General features: G+C 46.1%; 1 protein-coding gene across 3 annotated transcripts in view; it reads left to right on the forward strand.

The window, feature by feature from the left end:
• Window positions 1–19,559, forward strand: part of FGD5 (FYVE, RhoGEF and PH domain containing 5) — a 114,666-nt gene that overhangs the window by 75,163 nt on the left and 19,944 nt on the right. For 2 of the 3 annotated variants that reach the window (XM_070433555.1, XM_070433557.1), the window contains exons 6-12: window positions 6,555–6,715; window positions 6,979–7,135; window positions 7,742–7,829; window positions 9,638–9,688; window positions 10,218–10,276; window positions 16,950–17,021; window positions 18,407–18,475. In XM_070433555.1, the coding sequence (XP_070289656.1) occupies window positions 6,555–6,715; window positions 6,979–7,135; window positions 7,742–7,829; window positions 9,638–9,688; window positions 10,218–10,276; window positions 16,950–17,021; window positions 18,407–18,475 (657 nt within the window). The remainder of the gene's footprint in view (window positions 1–6,554; window positions 6,716–6,978; window positions 7,136–7,741; window positions 7,830–9,637; window positions 9,689–10,217; window positions 10,277–16,949; window positions 17,022–18,406; window positions 18,476–19,559) is intronic. The other variant, XM_070433556.1, reaches the window with a different exon arrangement.

The raw sequence follows: 19,559 nt of genomic DNA on the forward strand, positions 1-19,559 counted from the left end.
TTGTGGTTTTGATTTTACATTTTCCTAATGACTAATGATGTTGGGCATCTTTTCATGTGCTTCTTGGTCATTTGTATACTTTCTTTGGAGAAATGCCCCTTCAAATCCTTTGCCCATGTTTAATGGGTCATCTTTTTTTTTAATATAATATATTTTATTGATATTTTACAGAGAGGAAGGGAGATGGATAGAAAGTTAGAAACATCGATGAGAGAGAAACATCGATCAGCTGCCTCCTGCACACTCCCCACTGGGGATGTGCCCACAACCAAGGTACATGCCCTTGACCGGAACCGAACCTGGGACCCTTGAGTCTGCAGGCCGATGCTCTATCCACTGAGCCAAACCGGTTAGGGCAATGGGTCATCTTTTTATTATAATTCTGTATAGAAGTCACTTGTCAGATATATGATTTGCAAATATTTCCTCCCATCCTGTAGGTTGTCTTTTCACTCTCTTGATGGTGTCTTTTGAACCACAAAAGTTTTTAATTTCTAATTTCTCTGAAGCCTAATTTCTCTGTTTTTCTTTTGTTGCTTGTGCTTTGTTGTCACATCTAAGAAAGCTTTGCTTAGCCCCAAATCACCAACATTTACTCCCATATTTTCTTCTAAGAGGACTAAGCACCCAGCACCCCTGGGAGAGGGAGTTTAAGCTCTTCCATTTAAGTCTTTGATTTTGAGTTAATTTTTGTATATGATGTAAAGAAGGAGTCCAACTTGATTATTTTGCATGTGAATATCCAAATAGCTCAGCACCATTTGTTAAAAAGACGATTTTTCCCCATTGCATGCTTTTTGGCATCCTTGTTGATAATCACTTGATCATAATGTGAAGGTTTTTTTCTGGATTCTCAATTCTATTCCATTGGTCTATATGTCTGTCCTCATGCCAAGACCACACAGTCTTGATTCCTGTAGCCTTATAGCAAGCTTTGAAATCAGGAAGTGTGAGCACTCCAACTTTGTTCTTTGTCAAACTTGTTTTGGCTCTTCTGGGTCTCTTGCACGCCCATATGATTTTTAGGACCAACTTGTTAATTTCTGTTAAAAAGGCATTTGGGATTTTGATAGAGGTTGAGACGAGTCTGTATATCAAGTTGGAAAGTGTTGACCTCTTAACAATATTAAGTTGTGAACATGGGACATCTTTCTATTTACTTAGGTCTTTAATTTCTTTCAACAGTGTTTTGTTGTTTTCAGAGTACAGGTTCTATGCTTCTTTGTTAAATTTATTCCTAAGCATTTTATTTTTTTTCATCTTACCACTTTTAAAATGATTTTAACCTTTTATTTAAAAATAATTTCAATTTTACAGAAAAGTAACAAGAGTAAGAGTAGTACATTGAACAATCAAATTCCCCTTTTCTATATTCATCTTTTAACATGAAGTCCAAATTATATATTTTTTTGTATAGTTAGTACCATTTGTAGACATTTTTTTGGTCAATATTTTTTTCAATGCTTTCTAGAGAGTGGAAGGGAGGGCGGGAGGGGGGGGGAGAGAGAGAGAGAGAGAGAGAGAGAGAGAGAGAGAGAGAGAGAGAGAGATGCATCAATGTGAAAGAGACACATTGACCAGCCACCTCCACGCTCACTGACCTAGGCCAGGGATCAAACCTGCAACCCAGGCACATGCCCCCCACAGGGAATCGATCCCGCAACCCCTCGGTGTGTGGGCTGACACCCTAACCACTGAGCAACGCCTTTTACATTTTAAGATGTCTGTGCATGCCCACAGAGAATTGTTTTCAGGGTTTCAAAGAAACCTTCAGTGGTTGACCCAGCCAAGTGAAGTTGTGTCCCCTGTGCAGCTCAGGGCTTGCCAAGGCGTTTGTGACATGGGGGGTCATGGTTGAGGTTGGTGTGTGTTTGGCCAAATGGGATCCCAGTGAATCCACTTGACTTTTGGCAGTGACATCAGTAGTTTAACCACCTCCAAGGACATTGTGTCTACCCACTAACTGTTCAGCCCAGAGAACAGGGATGCTGTGTCACCCAGAAAACTCAATAGTGGGTTTGGAGAAGGGGAACGTATTCAGGGGACAAGGCCCCTGAATGTGAGCTCCCCTCTTCTACTGCAAGCAAGCCCGTTGTTCCTGAGAGCCCTGTCTGAGCCACCAATAGAAGGAAGACTTGGTGTGGGGCAATGGGAAGAGCTAGGGTTTTGGAATCAGGCTGATTTGGGCTCAGTCTTGCCATCTTGGTGGCGTTGGATAAGTTGCTTAATTTCTCTGGACATAATTCCCTTACTGGTAAAATGAAAATAATAATAATGCCAAAGCGATAGGCTTCTTGTGAGGATGAAATGAGAAAAGGAATGTACAGTGTTGAGCATGCAGTGGCTCACATGGCATGTGTCCTCAGTAAGTGTCAGCTGTTGTCATTTGTTGAGCACCTTCCTTGGGCTGGGTTCTAGGGATACAGAGATAAGTACTACCCAGTCTAAGGAGAAGGAAGGCACAGCAGGAAGTATTCCTAAAACACGACAGAAGGCAGTCTGCACAAACCCTGTGAAGAAGGTATTCGTACTCCCATTTCACAAAGGGGGAAATTGAGGTTCATGGAGATGAAGACACTTGCCCAGGGTCACCCATAGGAGTATATCTAGGTAGAGGATTCGTTTGTTTTCTGAAGCCCTATAAGGTTGCAGCAGGGACTCCACAAAGAGCTGGGGAAGCAAGTGTGGTGAGAGGGTGGACTGGTTCAGGAAGGCCTCGGGTTCAGAGGGGTTTGGATTGAATCCTGCAGCCATTGGGGCCAGTCAGTTCTTCCTCCTTATTGTCTCCAGTCCCTCCACTCTCTCTGTCCCCTTAGCCAGACTCTGGTCCAGTTTCTAATCTTGAACTCTCTCCTGCTCTCCTAGAATGGCCGCCTCACTGGTCTCGCTCCCATTCTGGCCACCCCCAGTTTCTCCCAACAGAGTGAACTTTCTAAGCATCTGATCACATTGCTCCCTGCTTAGCTCTATTCAATAGTTCCCCATCACCCTAGAATGAAAGACAAGTCCCTTGAAAAGTTTTCAGGGCCATGTAGGGTGGGACCCCTGCCTGACCCTCCAGCATCAGCATGTTCCAGTCCTGTGCACTCCTTTCAAGGGTGCACATATCCCCACACACTGCACCCAAACTCACTCAACTCCTCAGTTCCTCCTCCACTTCAGGGCCTTTGCGCATTGCTGCCCACTCTACCTGGAACACTCCCCCTCTTGTCCCAGTGTAGGTGTTACCTCCCTGGCAGGCCTTCCCAGAGCTAAGCCGGGTCTGCCTCGTAGGGACTGCCATGGCCCCTTGCTTTTCCCACCACAGCACATACACCCCTGTGTTGAAATGACCTCTTTACTTATTTCTTTTCCCCCAGATTACAAACTCTTTGAGGGCAGAACTGCATCTCTCCTGCTCCCACTCTCTCCCAAGGCTTGATGCAGAGCAGGCATTTAGTATATTTGTTGAATGAGTGAGGGGATGAGAGCCGGGGATCTTCCACCGCCTTCCTGCCTGGGAGATGGGTGCCAGGACCCCCAGGTGCGATGGTGGGTCAGAACTACTGAGGGAGCAGAAACTCTCAGGGAGTGATGGATGGTGTGGCTGGCACTCAGCGCTTCCAGCTGATGCATGAGTTTTAAGAACGGATGTATGTGGCGATTCTGATTATGCTCCAGTTTTTTAAATGAGTCACGTTGATGATGGCCATCCTGCCCATTGGGACTGAGTCAATTTAGTGAGAATTAATTACAGACAAGAAACCAGCTTGCAGAGTAGGTACTATTGAAACTCCCTGGAGTATGATGCAAATGCAACCGTCAGTCCTGTCTTTTCTTGTCCTTCTCTCCCGCTCCCTGCCCACCCCCTTTCTGTGGTGCTCAGGGCCTGGGCATTGGGATGACTGGATTCTAATCTTGGCTTCCCCATGACTCACTCTCCTTTTCTGTTAAATAAGGGTCCGGCAATCCATCAATTAGCAAGCATTGAATCGCTCCTTCTCTGTCACATACTCTGCTGGACCTGAGAAACATAGCAGGAAACAAAACAGATATGGTCCTGCTCTGAAAATGTCATGTCTAAAATATAATCATAACTGCCTCAAGGACAGCACTTTACAGTTTTAAACATCAGGCCGCACTCCCAGCAGCCTCATGCTATACGGTTATCCCCATGTTACAGGTGAGGAAACTGAGGCTCAGATAGGTTACAATTTGCCCACAGTCATTCAGCTACTCTTGTGCTATAGTTAGGCTTGAACCCGGCCAATGAGAGAATATGTCGAAAGTCCTCTGTCAATCAGCTGCCCAAGCGAGAGGGGTTATTGTCCTCATCAGGATGTTTTCTTTCTTTCTCGGGAATGCCAGGGCTGAGAAGACTCTGCTGGGCTGGAGGCTGAATCCTAAACATGGAGATTCACAAGGAAAGAATGGGAGGGTCCTCTTGCTCCCAGGTCAACAGAGAAACCTCCCCTGCAGATTCAGAATGATCCCGTGTCCTAGAGCCATTTGTGGCCAGAAATAAGAACTAAACACCACCTCCCTACCTAGCAGCCCTCTTGTAATCACACTTTCTCTGCCTTCTGAAACGTGCTTTCAGGAAGGTCTATGGTTGCTCAGATACAATGAGGTTTATTTCTAATTATAGTTCAAGCATGTGGCTTCCACTGAAGGACACACATGCCTTCAGCCCAGAGAATCTATCCATTAGTTACAGACTCAGCCCCAAGAGTTTCTGACCTTCGTGATGGGCCAGAGGTTCCCCAAGACCTTCGAGTTTTACCAGTCCGGGGCTAGTGAGGGCCAGCCTCAGCAGGAACCAGCTCATCCTCCCTCCTTGGGACTACAGGCTTGGGTGGGCTGCCCTCCCCTTGTCCTCCCTCGATTCCTGGCAGTGCAGGTTGCTGCAGCAGGAGGTCAGCGCAGGACAGGATGAGGTGTTCAGGAAGTGAGACCTTTGTAACCTCCACATCTGCTATCCTGTACGACAGCACAGGCAGCCTCTTTATAGACGATGGAGGGGCACGGATCTCCTGCCTTTCATGTTCCCTGGCTCACTCCCTGTCAGTCCCTCCCTTCCACCCCCACCCCGCCCCCCAGTCTCCTGCTCTCGCTCTGTCATTTCTCATTTTTTCTTTATCTCTTTCCACCTTTCCCTCTCTCTGCTCCAACCCCACCTTCTGCCCTCTTTCCTAGCCTTCTCCTGTCACCACTAGATCTCTCCCTCTCCTGCACTCCTTTTCTGTGTGGGAGAAGACTAGGAAGACTCCTTGGAGGAAAGGCTGCCCATCCTCTCAGGCACTTTCCCCTTTTCGATCTCTACATAGAGACCTTTCTAGCAGTAAAGACTGTTCAGCAATGGAATTTACTGTCTTGCTCAGTAATGCGTTCCCTGTCAGGGAGGCAGTCAAAAAAGGCAGAGTGGCCTGAATGTTGGAAAAGAGATTTGACCTTCCTGATTTAGGCTGGACCATGTGACCCTAATACTGAGGTTTTCCCAATATGTATTGCTCCATAATTCAAGTTCATTTCAGGATATCTCCTGTATTTAAAGCTATAGACGTGAGCCTCATGCAAAAGCAGTTGTATTTAAAGATAAAGTATTTTTGTTGTGAGAAAGTTTTGCATTCTTTATCATTTGAATGTTTATTAAATTTAGTTTGCTATTTAAAGTAATTAATCGTGATACAGAAATTTTAGAAAACAGAGACAAGAAGAAAAAAATTATTCCTAATTCCATACTTCTGACAACAGCCACTGTTTTCATTTCATTCCATTTCGTTTTAGCTTTTTCCTTTGTTCATTTTTTTACACAACCGTGTTCGGGTGAGAAGATGACTTTGTATCCCTTCTTGATTTCTTAGCGCCAGGACATGAGTATTTCACATAGTCACCATCTGCATCATTTTTAGTGACTGCTTGATATGCCATGGAGTGGATGCCTATGACTTCTTAAGACTTTGTTGTGAAATGACATAGCGCATGAATCTCTTCAAAGATGGCTCATTGTTAAGAAAAGCTTTATCTTTCTTCAGAGAAGGAATTACCCAACTTCTCATGCACCTTGTAAAAGAAGAGCATGCACCCAAGTTCCCACAAGGGAGGGTGTGGAATGAACCTGCTTTAAGCCCTACTCCAGTGGTTCTCAACCTTCTGGCCCTTTAAATACAGTTCCTCATGTTGTGACCCAACCATAAAATTATTTTCGTTGCTACTTCATAACTGTAATGTTGCTACTGTTATGAATCGTAATGTAAATATCTGATATGCAGGATGGTCTTAGGCGACCCCTGTGAAAGGGTCGTTTGACCTCCAAAGGGGTCGCAACCCACAGGTTGAGAACCACTGCCCTACTCTGTGCTGGGAGTCGTGTTGGGTGCTCATTAGGCATCAGTTACCTGTGTTCACAGGTGTGTTGTCAGCCCGGTTTTACAGGTGAGGATGCTGGGGTCTGAGACACTGGTTTAAGGTCCCAGCTGTCTGTGTAGGCGAGGGCTCCAAAGCTGCAACGGAACTGCCAGGGAGGACGGGCTCAGTCCTATCAACCCGTGGGTAACAGGCCTTTGGGGTTTCAGGATTTCCATGGAGCTGTTGTGAGGGCCTTGGATGAAATGGACCAAGAGGGCAAGGACACATTGGCCAGGGAGGAGCTGAGGCGTGGCCTGAGCGAACTCCCAGCCATCCTCAACCTTCATCAGGGGATCCTGGAGGAGCTGGGAGAGAGGCTGCTGCACTGGTGAGCAGTCCCCGGACTCCCGCCCCGACCTCTGTTGCTCTAGGGGGTTGGGGGGTTAAGAACCCCACCACGTGAAATGGTGTCTCCATTTGACAGATGTGGAAGTCGAGACACAAAGGTGTGTGATCATTTGCCCAAAGTAAAACAAGTGTGGGAGGGTCAAGCTGGGGTCCTCACCAGGGGAGTGACTCCAGCTCTCATGTCCAGCACTGTGCTGGTCACAAGGCTGAGTTCTCGCTGTCCTGTCCCCCTCCCGGCTGCAGGGAGGGCCAGCAGAAGGTGGCCGATGTCTTCCTGGCTCGGGAACAGGAGTTTGACCACCATGCCACTCACATCCTGCAGTTTGACAGGTATCTAAGTCTGCTCGCTGAGAACTGCCTCCATTCTCCCCGGCTGGCAGCTGCTGTCCGTGAATTTGAGGTGGGTCCCTTGGTCCTCTGAGAACCTGCTGTAAGGATACAGGGGTGGAGCTGGGAGGGTATGGCTAAAAGCAAATCAGTGGGGCTTCTAGATCAGTCTGCAGCTGGGGGACAGAGGGGTGGAGAGGGTGACCCAGCAAGAGGAAGAACCCAGAAGATCCCCTGTTGGACAATCAATGACAACTCAGTGAGCCACAGCCACAGCAAGGGTTTAAGTGGCCCTTCTTCGGTCCCAGTAGAAAAGCACAAAGTAAGGTGGAGCACCAACCATTTGAGTGAGCAAAAAATGGCCACCAACTAGGGATCCAGTTATTGGGCAGAAAAATGCAGTGCTTTTTTCTATTACTAACACTAGATGCACAGCTGGGACTGCAAGAGGCATATGACTGAGTGTAGCACAGAGTGCGAGCCTAAGGAATGAACTGTCACAGTGGGGTGGTGCTCATCTGGGAGGCCTTCCTGGAGGAGGGGGAACTGTTTAGAGATGGTGGAAGCTCAGATTGGCCAGGAAGAGGTGTGGCTAGGACAGTGCAGGTGGGATTCAGGAGCCCAGTTCCTGAAGGCCAGGGTCCCTGATGGAATTTTGTCCTCCCCGTCTCGGGAACAGCAGAGTCAGCAAGGAGGCGGCCAGAACGTGAAGCACAGGCTGCTGCGGGTGGTTCAGCGCCTCTTCCAGTACCAAGTGCTCCTCACAGGTGGGCCCCATGGGAGGTCAAGGTGCACTGAGACTGTGGGGAGGGAAGGCCCCTGAGGACGGGTGGGGTGATGATGGCAAGATGTGTGATGGTAACCTCTCCTCCCACCCTGGCAGGAAGGGGTGGGGGAGGACTGCTCTCAGTTCCTGCTCCCTGCCTCTCCAGAGGGACCAGACCCTGCCACCACCTTCTCTCCAGCTGAGCTTTGGACCTTGTGCTGTCACCTTGGGAGCCGCACTTCAGGGGCCACCTCTTGTGTCTTCCTCCAACCTCCCCCATCCTAAACACAAACTCACACTTTCCCGCATTCTTCATTTCCTCCCTGTCTTAGTGGATGGCTGGTTTCCTAAAGCGGTTCTTATCACCAAAGTCCTCCTTGTGGCTGAATCAGTGGCATTTCCAACCTGGGACCTTCTGGCTCTCTTTGTGGCTTTGTCACTGACCACCTCCTGCTTCTCCAGCCCATCCATCCTGGGACCTGGGACATACTCTCTCCCCTGCCTCTTTCTGACTGCTCCATCATCTCTGATAACAACCTTTCTTCCTCCACTATCCCATAAATGTTTGTGTCTCTTGGAAGTCAGTCCTAGGTCCTCTTTCTTTTCCTCTCTACAAATTCTTCCCAGGAAATGTCATCTTCTTTCCCTTCCTCCACCTGCCAGAAACACACACACCTCTGTCCAGAGCTCCAGACCCATTTACTCAGTTGCCTCTTAAGTGGACAAAGACCCCTCGCCTGGGGAACCGACATTCCAGTGGGTGAGATAGACACACACCTAGCAATATGCATCTACATCCAAGTAGTGACCAAGGCTGTAAGAAAAATACATTAGAGCCAGGAGACAGAATTCATTCATCTAATTCAACAAATATTTATTGGGCATCCACTGTGTCCCAGGCCCTGTGCTAAATGCTAGAGATATAGCAGTGAATTAAGCAGCCAAACTTTATAACACTGTGGAGCTTATCCTCTAGACCCGTGGTTGGCAAACAGCAGCTTGCGAGCCACATGTGGCTCTTTGGCCCCTTCAGTGTGGCTCTTCCACAAAATACCACGTGCGGGCGCGCACGTACAGTGCCATTGAAACTTCATGGCCCGTGTGCAGAAGTCGGTATTTTGTGGAAGAGCCACACTCAAGGGGCCAAAGAGCCGCATGTGGCTCGAGAGCCGCGGTTTGCCGAGCAGCACTTTGCCGACCACTGCTCTAGACCACTTTGAGGAGGTGGCATTTCAGAGATCTCAGCGAAGTGAGGACATGAGCCCTGTGAAGATCTGGAAGAAGAAAGTACGAGGTAGAGGGACTACTGAGTGCAAAGGCCCTGGGGTAAGAAGGAGCTTGTCATGTTCAAGAAACAGCAAAAAGCCAGCTCTGCCAGAATGAATGAGTGACTTAGAGACGCAGCTGGAGCGAGGCCAGCCTGTGTTGAGCTTTGTGAATAAGAATGTGTTAAAACATCACCCTCTAATGTGTTGACAGTCACGTCTGTCTCCCCCAGACATGTGCTTCTTAGAGGCAGGCTCTCACCTTGCTTGTGTCTGTACCCTGAAGGCACAGCACAAAGTCAGGCACACAGCAGTTGCTCATGAGAGAACGACTAGTCGTGGTGGCAGTGGTGCTGGTTACAGTCCTGAAGGTCTGGTTTTGTGGTGGTGTCGTGGTGTGATGGGGGTCACAGGGGTGACAGGGTGGACACCCCATGCTTCGGAAACGTTTCTTCCACCTCTGGAGAGAGAGGGGCTCCTGCTGTGGACAGGAGGGGCTGGCTCACCAGGGCAAACTGACTCCCGGCTCTTGTTCTGCCTGCAGACTATTTAAACAACCTTTCCCCGGACTCTGCTGAGTATGATAACACACAGGGTAAGTCCAGCATGAACCCAGAAGCGGGGGACACAGTCCTGTTTTGCCCCAACTCTGGACTCTAAATCAGTTCTAGGCCTGGGACATAGTCCCCTCCCCACCAGCTGTGAGTGCAGTGACATGAAGCTTCTAGGGCTTCTAACGTGACCCCCTCTTCACCTCAACACGGGACTCCCCAGGATAGGCTCTGGTCCAGTCAGGAGGAGAAGGGGCTAACAGACTTGGTTATGAGAGGAGGCAGTGCCACATCTAAAACACTCACTGTGTCCCTGTTTCCTCCCTATTCTGTGTGGCTGTCCATGTGACCTGCCAAGTGGTCAAATACTGTTACGTGGCACAGCTAGGGTTGGGCCTGTGACCTCACCCAGACATGGGAAAAATTAGTGCCACCCACTTACAAGGCCCTGAAAATGCAGTGATCTCAGGAGGTGGAGTGGGGAGGGGAGAAGATAGGCAAGAAGCGAGGATGGTGGCAACTAGACTGGCCCTCCCCAGAAGGCCCAGCTGTCTGCTCTGCTTCCCTCCTCAGGCGCGCTGACCCTCATCTCCAAAGTCACAGACCACGCCAATGAGAGCATGGAACAAGGGGTAAGTCCAGCCTCGAGGCTCCTTCTGTGGGTACAGGTCCAGGACTCCCTCATCCATGTCCACGTCTGCCTTGGAGTACAATTTATGTACTATACGTAGCATATGTTTAAAGTGTACAATTAAATAAGACTTGATGTTTGTGTGTACCTGTGAAACCATCTCCATAATTACAATGCTGAACATATCCATGGCCCCAAAAAAGTTTCTTTGTACCCCTGTATCATCCTTATCCCCAACCCCCAGGCAACCACTGGTTTGCTCTCTGTCACTATAGATTAGTTTTCATTTTCTAGAATTTTATAAAATAGAATTATTCAACATGTACTCTTTTTTGTCTGCCTTCTTTCACTCCTTTATTGGATATTTGATATACAGATATTTTCTCCCAACCTGTGGCATGTCTTTTCATTCTCTTAGTAGAGTCTCTGGAAGACCAGAAGTTCTTAATTTTGATAAAAAGCCCACTTTATTATTTTAATTTCTTTTATGGATCATGATTTTAATGTTATATCTAAGAAATCTTTGCCTCACTCAAGGTTACAAAGTTTTTCTATTCTGGTTTATATAGTTTTGAATTTTACATTTAGGTCTCTTAATCCATTTTAAGTTTATATTTATGTACTAGAGGCCTGGTGCATGGATTCGTGCACTGGTGGGGTCTCTCAGCCTGGACTGCAGGGATCGGGCTGAAACTGGCTCTCCTACATCCCCCAAGGGGTCCCGGATTGCGAGAGGGTGCAGGCCAGGCCGAGAGACCCCACCAGTGCAGGAATCCGTGCACTGGCCTCTAGTATGCATATAAGATCTTTGGTTAATCTCTTCCTGCCCTTCCCCCTTCCCTCTGAGATTCATCAGTCTGTTCCATGTTTCCATGCCTGTGCATTGGGCGTCTGCCCCCTGGTGATCAGTGCGCGTCACAGCTACTGGTCGAATGGTCGCTTAGGCTTTTATATCTATAGATGGTATGAGATTTGGGTAAAATTCATGCTTTTACATGTAAGTATCTAATTGTTCCAGCACTATTTTTTTAAAAGACTGTCCTTGAACTCAAACCTGCCTTAACCCACCAGGCCAGACTTCCTTGCGCACATCATAACCACAACCTCACACATACTCTTGTACGAACATGCATTTGTATGCCAACATGCTCCTCACGTGATACACATAAGCTCACGTAGGGAACATTTTTTTCTGATTTCTACATTTGGGTCTTTATTTTTTTATTACCTCAGCCATGAGGTGTGTCATTCAGTGTACGCATGGGGCTTGGGGTTGGCACGAATGCCCAACTCCAGTGTTAGACAGCATTTACAGCAATGACAGATCAGAGGTTTGATCAGAGGATGAATGTACCTGGCTTCTAGCTGCAGTTACTCAGACCAAGCCTCAGGAGGTTCCCTAGAAGAAAACTCAGATATCTGGCTAACAAGGTTAGGCTTTTGAGACTTGAAATCAAATTGTCCATTGATTGCCTCTTCTCCACAGCATAGAAGTAAAATATCTCCCTCCAGAAGAGAGTGAGGAGACATGTATGAGTATGGACTCTACCATTTTCACCTGTTTTTAAATCCTCACCCGAGGATATTTTTTCCATTGATTTTTAGAAAAAGTGGAAGGGAGGGAGGAAAGGGAAGAGATAAATAGATAGGTAAATTATATATATATATATATATAGAGAGAGAGAGAGAGAGAGAAATCATGTGAGAGAGATACATCGATTGGTTGCCTCCCACATACACCCCAACTTGGGCTGAGGATCTACCCTGCAACCCAGCTACATGATCTCGACTGGGAATCAAACCTGTGACTCTTGGATGTGTGGGCTGACGTTCTAACCGCCATGCCATGCCTGCCAGAGCTCACCTTCATTTTTTTTAATATACTTCATTTTTTACAAATCTTTTATTGAGGTAAAATATAGGGTGTTCCAAAAAATGTATACACACACTTTGAATAATTATAAAGGCAGTGTTTATTAAAATACATTTCATTTTCAAAATTGAGCTATCAGCTGTTAAAGTGTGTATACATTTTTTGGGACACCCTGTATACATAACAAAAATTTTGCTATCCTAACAATTTTTAACCACATAGTTCAATGGCATTAAGAACATTCACATCATTGTGCAGCCATCATCACCATCCATCTCCAGAATGTTTTCCCCCTTCTCCAAGTAAAACTCCATACATATTAAGCACTAACATCCCATTTCCCCTCTCCTCCCCCCCAGTGCCTGGAAACACCATTCTACTTTCTGAATAGTCTTTATTTTTTAGAAAAAATTTAAATTTAGCAGAAAATTTGAGAAGATAGTACATAGAGTTCCCATGTATTCCACACACAATTTCTCTATTATTAATACAGTGGGGCCTTGACTTACGAGTGTCCCGACTAACGAGTTTTTTGAGATACCAGCTGTCTCTCCGCCGATTTTTTGCATTGAGTTGATAGAGTAATTTGAGTTAACGAGCTCCTTGACTCGTAAGTCAAGGCCCCACTGTGTATTAATATGGTACATTTGTTATATTAAAGAACCAATATTGATAACATATTATTAACTAAGGACCATAGTTCATTCAGATTTCCTTAGTTTTTGCCTAATGTCTTGTTCCAAGTTCCCATCCAGGTTATCATTTAGTCATCTTGTCTCGTTAGTCTTCTCTTAACAGTTTCACTGACTTTCCTTACTTTTTAAAAAATATATTTTTATTGATTTCTAAGAGGAAGGGAGAGGGAGAGAGAGATAGAAACAACAACAATGCAAGACAATCATTGATTGGCTGCCTCCTGCACACCCCCAACTGGGATCGAGCCTGCAACCGGGCATATTTTCTTGACCAGAATCGAACCCGGGACCCTTCAGACCACAGGCCAACGGTCTATCACTGAGCAAATTGGCTGAGCTGACTTTCCTTACTTTTGATGACCATGACAAATTTGGGAACTCCTAGTCATGTATATTGTAGGATGTCCCTCTTTTGGAATTTGTCTTTCTCATGATTAGACTGGGTTTGTGATTTGGGGGTGGGGACAGGGGGAATAAAACATGGAAATAAAGTACCACTTTCATCAAATCCCTATGAAGGATACATGCTAAGCAACATGATTTGTGACTTGATGTTGACATTGATCGCCTGGCTGAGGAAGTGTTTGTCAGGTTTCTCCACAGTAAAGTTATACACACATACTCACCACCGTGTCCATACTCTTTGGAAGAAAGTCACAATGAACAGCCCACATGTAAGGAATGGGAGTTATGCTCCCTCTCCTTAAGGGCAGAGTAGAGTATCTACCTAAACTGTTTGGGATTCTTCTGCATGAGAGAGTTGTCCCATCTCCTTCATTTGTTAATGTATTCATTATAAGCAAATAAATCATTTATAGCAGTTAGGACTCATGGGTATTTGCTTCATACTTTGGGTTATAATCTCATACTGCTTTATTTATTTTACTTATCAAATTGTTCCAGTGTTGGCTATTTGGAGCCTTTTCAGTTGGTTCCTGTACCCCTTTCACATACCACCATGCATATGTGTTTGAGTACGTTTTTTTAGCACTTTCTTACTTTCTGGCACTACAAGGTACTCCAGGATCATCTATTATATTTTCTGCCCTAGTCTTAGAATCATCCATCTCTCCAAGGCACCCTGGTTTCTTTAATGGTATTAGAAACCAAGATCTGGGCACTAGGTATGCTCATTGGTACTGGAATATTGTTTTATTTAGGTCATCTTAGCTGACAGAGCAAAGAAATACATGTGTATGTACAGTTGACGCTTGAACAACATGGGGGCTAGGGGCACCAACCTCTCATGCAGTTAAAGTTCTGAGTATAATTATAATCGGCTTTCTGCATACACAGATTCCCAACTGCACATTGACTCTTGAACAACATGGATTTGAATTGCATGGTTCAATGGAAAGAATTCCATATAACCATCTACATTAAGCTAAACAGAAGTTCTTACTGATGTCTCCAATTCTAATCATTACTGCATCAGTGGATCATTCCCTTGCTTATCTGTAAATTTCCACATAAAAGTGAAAAACCTAGTTCCCATCATTTATCATCCATTTACTTAATTGGTCAGTTTACCAATTCTTGAAAGATATTTTTTCCTGGGTATAGAAATCTGAATGGACCATTTTTTCTTTCATACTTTTAAAATGCCACTCCACTGTCCTATGGCCTGCATAGTTTCTGATATGAAATCTGCTGTAATGGTGATATTTCTCTTTTTTATGTAATGTGTTTCTTTATTCTAGCCTTCAAAATCTTCTCTTTAAATTTGACTTTTAGAAGTTTGACTATGATGTCTAAGTATGTGTGATTTTAGGAGCTTGGATGCTTCCTAGATCAGTGATTTGTTGTAATTCACTAATACCATTTTTTTAAAATTAGTTTACCTTTCACTTACAGTTGACATACAATATTATGTTTCAGGTGATCATTCATTACTTTTGGAAATTTCTCTTGGTTTCTCTTTTTTTTTTTTATTTCCCCCCAGCACTTTTTTTTTTCTCTTTGTGTTTCAGTTTGGTTAATCTCTGCTTACCTAACTCCAAGTTCATTGATTTATTTTCCTCATATATGTAGTTTGTTGCTAAACCCATCAAAGGAATTCTTCATATGTGATGCCATAATTTTCATTTTTAATATTTCCACTTGACTATTGTATAGTTTCCATTTCTGCTGAAATTCTCCATCTGTTCATGCATGCTGTCCTTCTTTTCCACTAGCTCCTTGAACATATCAATCATACTTACTCTGAAGTCCTTGTCTGATGATTCCAACATCAATGCCACCTCTCATGATTTTGTTGAATGCTTTATCTCTTGAATATTAATTGGGGTTCTTTCTGGCTTTTTGTAGTGTTTGGTTGAATACCAAACATTATGTGTAGAACTGTAGAGACTGAGGGAAATATCTATCCCCAGAAGTGAGTGTGCCTATTATTATTATTTTTATTATTATTATTATTATTATTATTATTATTTTGTCATGCTGTTATGGGGGCAGTAGAAGTTGGGTCAATCCAGTAAATGAATTGGGTTTGGGTTTTTTGTCACCATTGTCACCTTCAGCACCCCACAGATTTCATGCTCCTTTAGAATGGGACTGTTGTTACCTGAAGTGCCAGAGAGTTTTTCTTATATTCCTGCTGTCTTGTCAGCTTTCAGCAGCTCCTGTGGCACAGAAGGGACCTCTCCCATGCTCTTGCCCTTTCTTGAGGTAGACTACTGTTTCCTGTTACTCAGTGTTAGGCTCATAAACCGTGGCTCTTCAGGACAAGCCTCAGTCTCAGCAGGGCCTGGGGGCCGGACTCTCGGCATTCCTGCCCCCGCCCCCCCCCCCCCCCCTCCGCCCCTGCATGGCAGCCATGTACCTGTGGCAGGTCTTGGAGGTTCCTGCCTTGTACTGTTGTGCCATCCTGGACCCAAGGAGTTATGCCCCCCTCTTCTTGGGACAGACAGCATTTGTTTTACCACCAAAGGCAGGGAGCTGGCTCTTCCTGGCCCCCTGGCCTCCCCCAGTCTTCCTGTGAGCATCTGGTGGAAACTTCTGGAAAAGAGCTTATAGGTGTTTCTCATGCCTGGCCCTCCATGTTATTCTGAACTGCCCCACCAGCCCACACTTGACCTTTAAGAAACCATTAACATTTTAGCTGCTTTCTATTGTGTGCCAACCACCTCTTCCCTCCTGCGTGTCCCAAAGGCATGACGGTTGGTATCTCTGTGGAGGGGCTTGTCAGTCTTTGGAATTTCATTCATTTGGTTGCCTTGTGACCTCAGCTCTCCAGGAAGCCTAAGAAGAGTTACGATTTTGTCGATTGTCGTTTTTTTCCTCACTGTTATGGTGGGGCGTTGTTTTCTTGCAGCCTTCTACATCATCAGTGGAAATGGAACAACTATCAAACATTTCTAATGTGTAGAATTTTATGCCCAAAACTATGAACAATGTCAAGTCCTTTTCAGGGCAATTTCTCTGCACACAACTTTTACCTCATTAGTTGACTTTAGAACCTGACCCTGTGTGAGGCTCAAGGGGCACCTGCTTGTTATTTCTGGTAGTATGGGGTGCTGTGCAGAGGGAAAAAAGGCGTGTCCCTTTATATATTGTGGATGGCCCAGTGGGGGACTGATAGGAGTTCTCAGGCAGGCACACTTACTTTTCTTCTAGGAGCACAGACCCATTTTCTCCCCAAGTAGTGAATTTTCTTGGTTACTATCCCTCTGAGGCCACACCCTGGTCTGTAATCTCAGAGAGACAGACTGGCCTTGGGCATTGTCATCTCGGGGTTACTGAAGTCTGGATGCTCCAGGCCTTAAGGGAGACACAGGCTTAGAGTAGGCGCAGTGGCCCAAAGACAACCTGACATGTCGGATGGCAAAGCGAGGCCAAGAGACCATCACCATGGTGTGCAGAAAGGTGGCAGTGTCAGAGCCCAGGCCCAGAAGGACTGGCCTGATTATGGGCAGTCCACACACAGCATCCTGCAGATCCAGGCTCAGGTCACAGTCCTGACTGTGACGGGAGGTCAGGTTTGGGGCAAGGTCCTTCTGGGCTCCACTTTCCTCCTCTAAAGCAGAAGCAATACCACCCCTTACAGAGGAGATAAGATTCCTTGAAGGGGTCCTGACCATCTCTCTCTCACCCCTTCCCACCCACAGGAAAACCTGCAGAAGCTTGTCCACATTGAGCACAGTGTTCGTGGCCAAGGGGATCTCCTCCAGCCAGGAAGGGTGAGTGCCACCGCCACCATGGGCAGGGGCAGAGGGCGTGCTGGCAGCAGGCAGGCGAGGCTCTGATAAGCCCCATTGTTCAGCTGGGCTGGCCCCAGACAGGCCTGGCTGCAGGTGCTGTTTACCCGAGGAGGAGGGAGGGCAGGGCTGGGCTCACAGGGCCCATCGACTGCCTCCCCTGGGGTTTTCCACTCTCAGGGCCTTTAAAGAAACAGTGCCATTTGGGTTCAGTGTTCCCTGTGGTTCTCTTCACCTCCAGGAAGAAGCGATACCAAGTATTTTTAGTTTAGTCCAGCATTGCTGAGAAATCAGGACAACCATCTCTCAAGAGCCCCAACATAGCATTTTAAAAAAACATTTTTCAGGAGACAGATTTATCCACTTCTTAAAATTTTTTATTTTTATTAATTTCAGAGAGGATGGGAGAGGGAGAGAGAGATAGAAACATCAATGATGAGAGAAAATTATTGATCAGCTGCCTGCAACATAGCCCCTGCTGGGGATCGAGCCTGCAACCCGGGCATGTATCCTGACAGGGAATTGAACCGTGACCTCCTGGTTCGTATGTCGACACTCAACCGCTGAGCCACGCCAGCTGAACAATTTATCCACTTTTAAGCTTCCAATGGAAAACATAAAACTCAGCTCAAAAATAGTAAAAAATGTGTTCATTACTTATTACAGTTGATGAAGGACAAGAGACAAAGAAATGAGATATTGTGCTCAGATTTTACTCAAAATTAGCAGGGCTCTCACTGGTCTGAGATTTTATAAAATCACACTTAACGTTTTGGCCTGGGTCATCAGTAAATATTTATTAAGCATCTATTTGTATGCTCCAGAATTTCAAGGGGGATACACCAACTGTTCATGCAGCTATTTTAGCAAACCTTCCAAGGCTTTGTTCTGGATGGACTTGTGGCAGCAAACCAGGGTGAGAGTCATTGTTTGGACCACTCTGGGGCTTGGTGTAATTCAAGGTGGAATGCTCCTGAAAGGCCAAGAGGTCTGTCTCCAGAGCTGCGATAGCATACACAGAGCATCTCACTCTTTTAAAAATTTGTTTTTAATTTTATTGATTTTAGAGAGAGGGAAACATCGATTTGTTGTTCCACTTATTGATGCATTCATTAGTTGATTCTTGTATGTGCCCTGACCGGGGATCGGACCCACAACCTTGGTGTATCAGGACGACGCTCTAACCAACTCAGCTACTCGGCCAGGGCCCAGAGCATCTCTCTTAGGCTGGGAATCCCCCCAGGAGCTGCTCTCTGGTCTTCCAGGAAGCATCATAATTTAAGTTTCCCACTCAAGGGCCTTCCACCCTTCTCTAGGGCAATCAAGGGCATCAGCCTGACCACTGGTGTCTGCTTCTCTCCCCACAGGAGTTTCTGAAGGAAGGGACACTGATGAAAGTAACAGGGAAAAACAGACGCCCCCGGCACCTGTTCCTGGTAAGTACCTGGCCCCCCAACCAAGCCCTGGGACTGTCAAGTTCTGTGGAATTTCTAGGACCGTATTCAAGGACAACTGGAAGGCAGGGGAGAAGACTAGAACAGAGCGGAATCTGTAGGATGAGGATCATTCTGTGATCTGAGCTTCCCAGAAAGCTGAGAGTTTACCCTTGGAAACCACCATCCCTCCCTCCCTCCCTCCCTCCCTCCCTCCCTCCCTCCCTCCTTCCCTTTCCTTCCTTCCTTCCTTCCTTCCTTCCTTCCTTCCTTCCTTCCTTCCTTCCTTCCTTCCTTCCCTCCCTCCCTCCCTCCCTCCCTCCCTCCCTCATTTATTATTTCAGCAATTTTGATGGAATGGTGCCAAAAGTTAAACATTCTAAAACCAGGAATAAATGTCCAACTGCTTTATCTAATGCATGAGAAAACAGATCCAGAAAAGAGAGTTGACTTGGTCAGATCTCTCAGCAAGTTGGTGGCAGAGCCCCAGGGGAACCAGGGCTGCACCCCGAGTCCAGCACTTTCTCCACTGTGCACAAGACAGAGTATAATGTAACATTTTTGGTGATTTATAGCTACAGTCTGGAATACCAGGGAATGTCCAGGCCTATGATGTAGTAACATCAACCTCCATGGCTGCTAGGCTACAAGCAGCTCTTTGTCCCTCCAACCAGCTATCTCTTACCCACTCCCCATGAGAACCCCTCACTCTGGCTGGTTTGTGCTGTGGTGCAAGGGAGAAATTTGGCCACAGGCAAGAGATTAGAACCCCAGCAGGAACTTCGAAAGGTATCTTTGAAAGTGGATAATTCAGAGTGGATAGTTCAGAGTGGATAATTCATTGGATAGTTTGAGTTCTCAAAAGGATCGCAAAGTCCCCACAGATGCTTGAGTTCCTTTCTCCAGGTAGTTTTTTGAACTCTGCATATACCTCTGGTGACAGGGAGCTCACTGCCTATTATGACATTCATTAATTCTGCAACTCCTTCTCCATCTCCTTCTGTGGGCCAAGATCTGTGAGGGTATATAGACATGGCCTCTGCCCTGTTGTGGATCTTGGAGTCCAGTGAGGAAAGTCATCCCTTGT

Source organism: Myotis yumanensis, unplaced genomic scaffold, assembly GCF_028538775.1.
Source record: "Myotis yumanensis isolate MYYU_CA2020_CCGP unplaced genomic scaffold, mMyoYum1.0.hap1 SCAF_14, whole genome shotgun sequence".
In the NCBI taxonomy this organism is placed as follows: domain Eukaryota; kingdom Metazoa; phylum Chordata; class Mammalia; order Chiroptera; family Vespertilionidae; genus Myotis; species Myotis yumanensis.